Source organism: Triticum dicoccoides, chromosome 7A (assembly GCF_002162155.2).
Source record: "Triticum dicoccoides isolate Atlit2015 ecotype Zavitan chromosome 7A, WEW_v2.0, whole genome shotgun sequence".
Lineage (NCBI taxonomy): Eukaryota > Viridiplantae > Streptophyta > Magnoliopsida > Poales > Poaceae > Triticum > Triticum dicoccoides.
The window spans coordinates 166400884-166408695 of record NC_041392.1 but is presented as its reverse complement, the minus strand read 5'-3'; the positions used below and the strand labels follow the sequence as shown (position 1 = coordinate 166408695).

The following is a 7812-nucleotide window of genomic DNA, read 5'->3' as shown; positions in this document are numbered from 1 at the left end:
CTGCGGATCACACTCAGCTTACTACAACTGAGGGTAGGATTGGTTGCACAATGCATGCTATCCATTTGTTATTGGTGATAGGAAGATGGCTCAATCATTGAACTATCATTGAACAACCTACTTCAGAAAAAACTTAGAGTTAACCATCTAGTGCGAAAGTGCTAGTTTCCCCCTCCCAGAGGTGAGAAGGGAGATATGAGCGTGGCGGTATCTTTTCCTCTTTTGATAGAAGCCCACATGCCCACTCTTCTATCCCACCTATCCACATGGGGTATCAGTGGCCTCGTGATCTCCATGAACAGAGATCACTACACAAAAACAACTATATGAAAAACTTGCTCGCTTCTTCGAATCTCAAAATAACAAAACATATAGAAAGTGTTTTTGTGATGAGACCATTCTCTTCGGGGAACCTATAGAAAGATTATCAGACGGCTTTCATGATATTATGCTTCCTTGCCCGTGTGGAACATGTGTGAGCATTATGTTTTCCCAACAAGTGATCCGACTGGAAGAAGTGTTATATGAGGACTTCGAGATCAAATAGAGAATCTGTCTCTCCATTCCTCGTGAGCCACTTATTTCTCCGAAATCAGATATCAGAGTGATTTTCCTCCTTTTTCCCAAATAGTCGACGGTCTTACACCATTGGGATACTTCGGATAAACTGGAGTACATATATGAGAGACCGGTGCTAAAACCTTTTCTCGAGATATCTTCCAGATTCTTAGGGTCCTTGCTCCGGATCTCGCCCCCCGGTGCGAAAGCAGTTGGTTCCGTAGTTTGAGAATTCTACTAATTCCAAGTATTCCATTATTATTATTAAATAAGAGAATATAAAAAGTAAAGAGGAGAAGACATAACCAGAAGAATTGTGAGAAATAAGTTAATTTATCAAGTTGAGGCATTTCGATTTGGATTTCAAATAAGAAAGAAAAAAGGACTCTGAACCGTACTTTTGCTATTTTATATCTATACAAAAAGAGATTTACTTTCCAAAATGGAATCTTTGCCATTTCTGATGTGAATGAGGGAGGTTGTCTGCCCGGGTAGGGGTGACCGGAACCCTCCCAAGTCATCGCTCAAGAAAGCACCACAGTCACACGAGAAAGAGTTTGGACTATGACGAAGATGAGCAAGCCTTTGTTGGGGAGTGATCGGGGAAGAGTCGAGTACAAGAGGAAGGTGGAAGGAAGAAAGCGCCAGAAGCGCCAGGTGCGAAGATAGACCATCAAAGAACTCCACAGCAGAGCAAAAAAGAGAAAGGCAAAGCTCGCAAAGAACAAAGGCTCAACCATCAGATCCAACACAAAGCCCTCAAGATATTTAGAGGCTTGGACTACTCTATCTAGTAAAAGAAAGGAAGCACAATGGGTGTTGCTCTATTTCTTATTAGTGAGGTATTCTTCTTCATTTCAGTATTATGGGCATTCTTCCATTCTAGTCTGGCACCAACAGTCAAACTAGGAGCTCAACGGCCACCTGTTACTACGAACTTGTTTTCATCTGGCAGATAAGCTTTTGAGAAGAGACCACTTTGATAACGAGCTTTCGGGTTGCCGTATTGATACCGCCCTTCGGGGGAACAGGAGAATAGCATGCACGGGAGAAGGATTTAGGGAAAGGTACCCACCTTTTAACGGGAGAAAGGCAGCTTATGTGAAAACTTCCCTTGTGGTTTAAAGTTCAAATAGATCAGGTGCCTATGTTGTTGATACACCGAAAGATACTAACGCTATGCTCCAATGCGGGATGAGGGCCAACGATTGTGATGAGTGGGGACCTTAGAGCTGAAAACCTACATACAGTGACCCTTATGGGCAGCGCCCTGGGCTGGCTATGTACGAGACATCAAACCGTCTCCCGGGTCCAAAGTTTCCATTTCCAGGCCTGATAGTATTCAACTGAAAAAAGTAGGGCGGAGAACTAGTAAGAATTGTGTCTGCCATTCAATTCGTGACGTGGATGATCCGCCGACGGAATCGATTAGGTGAAACGGCTCTGCAAAGTTTGTTTGTTCATAAAGGCTGCATGCAGCCATGCAATTCGTACTGCATGGCAATATTACTCTACCACTCTATAAATGGTATATAGATATCTTCACTTCATCACAAAGAAATTGAGTACTAGCACGCATTGTTATGGATGCTGCAACCGCAAATGGGCTTTCTGCAATTGCTACCGAAATGGAGCAACTGAAAAATGAGATTGAAGGGCACCGTAGAGTGCTAAACAACCAGTTGAGAAGTGTTAGAACAATGGATCCTGCAAAGAAAGAAGCGCGCATTCGCGCTACTAGAGAGCGCATAGAGGGTTTGGGGGAGAGGCAGGAAGCGCTGCGGGTGGAGCAGCAAGTGCTCTTTATTCGTCTAGCATCTCGCTAGAATAGAAGAGTCCGTAGACTCTTTTTAGTTTTCTAAGGTTGGTTTAAATTCAATAAGTGTCTGGAGACATTTGTTTTGATGTTAGGTGTTCTTTGTCTTAGTTTGATTCCGATCTACTCCTATGCTAAGTGTCTTTGTTTGGTTTGATTTCTTGTGTTTGCATGTATGGGCTAGCCGCCAGTGTTCAATGCTTATGTTAATATAATAACGCCAAAATGTGCTGCAAATTCATGTTCAAGTTGAAATAAGGCCGAAGGGCTAAGTGTACTACTGGAGATTATATATTCCAACTCTGAAGTTTCCTTTTGAGCCCCCGTTCTACTATGGTTTGGATTCTAGTTGAAGCGTGCGACCATCTATTCAGATGAGGAGACCGAGTAAGAAACCACTAAGCGGAGAGCAAACAGAGCAATCTCTATCTATGAGTTTCTCAACCAAGATCCACTATTCAACCAAGACCCGCTAACTAATACTTTTACGCGAGCTTAGTTATTGGAAGTTGCAGCCGAGGAACTCTTATCCCTAGCCATAGTTGTTGCAGCACAAGGCTTTGTCGCGATTGGGTCATATGTCAGTACTCTCACATTCCCCGTGGTCTCCCTAGTATGCTGAGCTGAACTGAAGTGAAGTGAAGCTGCGGGCGATGATGGACTGATCCCATGCTATTCAGGCGCCTAACAACGCTGGCTCCGACGGTGATGAGTCTGACGGTGGCTCAGATGTTTCTCTTCCTGATCCTTCAAGGTCCCCCGTTCCTGACATCATCCAAAGGCCGTTGGCACTCTCCCATCTGATAGTGCGGGCTCTGTGTGTCGCCTATGGCAACACTACCCGAGTGGTCTATTGCATAGTGGATCCACGGGTACCCCGTCACTGCTTCGTTTTTATCAACATCCGGTAAGCAGAACGGACAGAGAACTGTCCCGATTTCTCGTAATGCCAGGCCCAAAAGTCCTCCATCCACATAGCAGCAAAAGTAGGCATTTCTTTGATACTTACTCACCTGTGGCTAGATTTACCACCATTCGAGTACTACTATCACGGGCTGCCTCGCACGGTCTTCTCGTTCATCAGATGGGCAGACGGCTTTCCTTAATGGAGAGTTGGATGAGGAAATTTACATGGAGCAGCCAGATCAAGAGTACCCGCGCATTCGCCTAACCCCGGGTTTTTTCGATCAAAATGAAGATTTTTTAGAAAATAAGCCCAAAAAGCATCTGACTATGGGACGAAGAGCCTACCTTTCCTTCAGGGAATGCCCAGCGGACCTGAAAGATGGTATCGGCAGTTTGATAATTGCAGCCCCAATGGTGCTCTGAGCTCTTTGAACTCAGTCAATGTGGGACCCTTTTGACAGGAAGTATGGGAAATATTTCATTGTTGCTGCAGTTGACCTATGCTAAAATGCCAGTGTTAATAACCATGTAAGTGTGTATTTCATTTCTTTTTCTGCAAAGTCATTCGTTGTCACTACTGCATGTATTTTATGCTCACTACTGAAATCGATGATGTCCTTCTGAAGCTAATTGAGAAGTTGTCGGTCAATATGTCGCCTAAGCAATTTAAGTTGGAAGTTCTTAAGGATATAGAAAAGGAGGATCAGGGAACTATGTTAAAGGGTCAAGTTAGGATATTTACTAATTAGCTGGAAAACTCTCAAGGGTCAAGGGAACAATTAACATAGTTTCGTGCTAACTCGATCGATAGATCCTTGGTTCGAACCCCCGAAAGCACACCATTTTTTCGCTCGCTTCAGATTGAACGGGAAAAAAAGAAAGACGGACCGGCCCAGCACCGCGCGGGGATGTGCGCCTGTTTGTTAGAATTGAAGAAACGGGCGCAGCGGGCGCCGGCTTTTAGATGCGGCTTTTTGGGTTTTTGATTTTTGTCTGGTTTTTCCTAGGTCTACAAGAAACTATTTATTTTTTGAAGCACAATGCCTTTGAAAAAACAAATATGTACTTTCATAAGAATCACAATTGTATTTCTCGTGATAGCATAGATTTGCTTCCGCGAGAAGCACAACCCATGCCTCCGCCAGAAGCACAACCTGTGCGTGGAAGAAAAGCACAAGTGTGCTCCACTAGAAGCAAATATGTGCTTGTACGATAAACACAGATATGTTCGATGAGAAAAAAACACAACCATGAGCTTCTACGAGAAGCACAGTCTTACCACCTCGAAAAATGAATAAGACACAATTTGTGCGTAAAAAACCGTGAAACCACAACCGTGCTTTCGTTTTTTTTCTTCTGCCTTTTCTTTCAGTATTCAATGTTTTCCGGTTGTCGATTTTTTTGGGATTTTTTTGTTTTCTTTTTTTAACTAATTTGTAGTAGAAGAAAATTGAATTTCATCATCCTAGACAGAACCAAAATTAACAAGATACTGTTGTTTAAAATTTATTAAAAGATCTGTTGTTAGGAACCATCCTTTGGAATCAGAATATTTAGACTAATAACACCAAGATGTAGAGAGCAACTTAGCAAAATTATTGTTAGCAAAGAATAATTGTGTACAATGGAAACTCGTCAGGGTATGGATCCTCTTTTATCGGGCGACCATTAGAAAAGGTAGATCCTCTTTTAGTTGACAACTATTAACAAAAGTATTGTTAGGCCACGAACATGAGCAAATTGTTTAAACAATTAAGCTGATTTAATAATTGTATAACTCAGTCCGAACGCATGCCCCACCTGCAAAAGAAAGATACAATTGCTGCAGCTAACTGTTGCAACTGCGTCTATAGAAATCAGAGGAAGCTTATTTAATCAGCCAATTGACAGGTTCAAATTATTGTTAGTGCTAGCCTGCTAGGACCAATTGCACGTGTCAATTCATGCCAATAGCTGTAAATCAAAAGAAAGAAGAAAAAATAGACTCACCAGCTGCAAATACTCCAGGAATAAAGGTGCAAGCATGGCACTGGGCATGATTTATGTAGTAGAACGATTGGGTGAGAGGGTTTAATTTTCATATTTCTTTCAGACAAACAGATGGAGATTACATGGTGATGTACGTATATGACAAACCCTTATTTTCTGTAAAGTGGTAGTGCAGATGACCAATGTGGTGTGAATTCCACTTCTGCAGATATCTTGTTGATGGCACTATTTTCTGTCACTATAAATACATCGTTGTATACTATTGTTACACATGATTTCATAGTTTGCCAAGTATCACAGAATTTGTGGTTGAGTACTTATATCCAAAAGCATAGTGTTAGTACTGAAGCTAATTTATGCATTGTTATTGGAGTTGCCTTAATGTTTCCCGTGCTATCAAGATCTACCTATGCTCTGTTTTTCACCATCTAAAATCATGAATAACCTGAGCCATTATCGTTTATCGAATCGCTTATGTAACCTCTAGTACTGCAGCTTGTTGCTTTCCCCAAGCAATTCAATTGGATATTTCTAGGGATCAATTCCAGGAAATCACATAGGTACCCTCAGTTTATCTCATTTTGCGGTTATTTGAATGACTATGTATTGTTGTATTGCCGTGCTCCGCGGATTGGCGTTGGCCGCCAACAACGAGAAGGCTGGCGGCTCGGGCGCGGGCGTCATCAACCTTGATCTGTGTCCTATTTTTTCTTTGGTTTTTAGTTTTTGTTATGATCAGTGTCCTGTTTTTTCTTTAATAAATTGCAATGAACGACCGAAGCTCGACGAAGATGTTCTAATCTCATTGTATTTGAGTGTCATTTATTTAGCTCTTTCAAAAATTTATAGTGTGGCTTCTTGTAACATGCCATTTTCATGTGTTTATGAAGATTGCAAAAAAGCAACTGGAATGAGTGACTGCCAACTTGGCACCGCCCCAACTTCCTTTGAAGAGGCGCCACAAGGTGGCGCCCCAACCCCTAGTTTACATGATGGTAGTACAAATCAGAGCACCTCGCCAGCTCACAACTCAACTCTAGTACGTGCCTTACTTGCCAGGCACAAAGTTGGTGGCAAATGCCCAGGCATTGTTGTTGGCAGGATCAGTGATATGGTCAGCGAGGTTCTCTAGCGGGCCCTTGCCGGTGACAATGGCCTGCACAAAGAAGCCAAACATGGAGAACATGGCAAGGCGACCGTTCTTGATCTCCTTCACCTTAAGCTCTGTGAATGCCTCGGGGTCGTCAGCTAGGCCGAGCGGGTCAAAGCTGCCTCCAGGGTAAAGCGGGTCAACAATCTCGCCGAGTGGGCCATCGGCAATGCGAAACCCCTCGACAGTGCCCATGAGCACAACTTGGCAAGCCCAAATGGCTAGGATGCTTTGCGCGTAGACGAGGCTGGGGTTGCCAAGATAGTCGAGGCCACCCTCGCTGAAGATTTGGGAGCCAGCCTTGAACCAAACAGCCTCGCCAAACTTAACGCCATTGCGGGCGAGCAACTCAGGGAAGACACAACCTAGGGCACCAAGCATGGCCGATCGGCAGTGGATCACCTCTTGCTCACGGTTCTTCGCGAAGGTCTCGGGATCACACTACTAGGAAAAGGGCTAAAGATAGGATTGACACTAATGGCGCACCAGAGATGTAGTGCGCCACTATTATATACTAATGGCACACCAGGTGGAGGTGCGTCATTAGTGTGGAAGACACTAATGGTGCACCAGACAAAAGGTGCGCCACTAGTAACAAAAAAAATTCCATTTTTTCAAACATACTAATGACGCATCCTGGTAAAGTGCGCCATTAGTAGTTAGAACTACTAATGGCACACCGGCAACAAAGTGCGCCAGTAATTTGTTTTTTTTTACTTTTTGGCAAAACTACTAATGTGGCACTGTGCAACGGTGCGCCATTAGTATAAAAATTATTTTTTTACTTTTTTGCAAAACTACTAATGGCGCACTGCATTAGAAAATCGTGTGTCCTCTGGATTTACCGCACGTGAAATACCATGTGTGCATATGAACAATTGCATCATTTATCGGGACGAGCACGTGGAGTCTACCATATGTCCGGTGTGCGGCGTCACTCGATACAAGAAAAGGAAGAAAGCTCCTTGAAAATCGGTGTGGTACTTTCCGATCACTCCTCGTCTGCAGCGGTATTTCGCGGACCCTAAGGTAGCAAAGCTCCTGCGTTGGCACGCGGATAGGAAGGAGAAGAAGCGGGAAGATGACGGAAATGATCCGGAGATAAATAAAAAAGACAAGATGCTGAGTCACCCTAAGGATGCGAGCCAGTGGTGAGGACACTCGATCTCGATCCCCCTCCACCACCGCCGACGAGCACCCGGCCCCCCGCACCCTCCCCCGCTCCACCGCTACCAATGGGCACCCCCCGCACCCTCCCCCGCTCCACCGCCGTCGCCGATGATATTTCAAGTAACAAATTTAAACATATTTTTTTAAAAATTATTATTGTTTTTATAAAAAATATTACTGTTATGATTTAAACAAGTTTGAACATATTTAAACACAAATAAAT

The 7812-nt window shown here is 43.5% G+C and overlaps 1 protein-coding gene and 1 pseudogene across 1 annotated transcript in view; both read right to left on the bottom strand.

Annotated features, from left to right (window-relative positions):
• Positions 1-350: 350 nt before the first annotated feature.
• Positions 351-4725, bottom strand: LOC119330044 (annotated as a pseudogene).
• Positions 4726-4855: 130 nt separating this feature from the next.
• LOC119330045 (chlorophyll a-b binding protein of LHCII type 1-like) overlaps positions 4856-7812 on the bottom strand; it is a 7934-nt gene continuing 4977 nt past the window's right edge. The window contains exon 2 of the mRNA XM_037603151.1: positions 4856-6860. Within this exon, the coding sequence (XP_037459048.1) occupies positions 6318-6860 (543 nt within the window). The 3' untranslated portion in view covers positions 4856-6317. The remainder of the gene's footprint in view (positions 6861-7812) is intronic.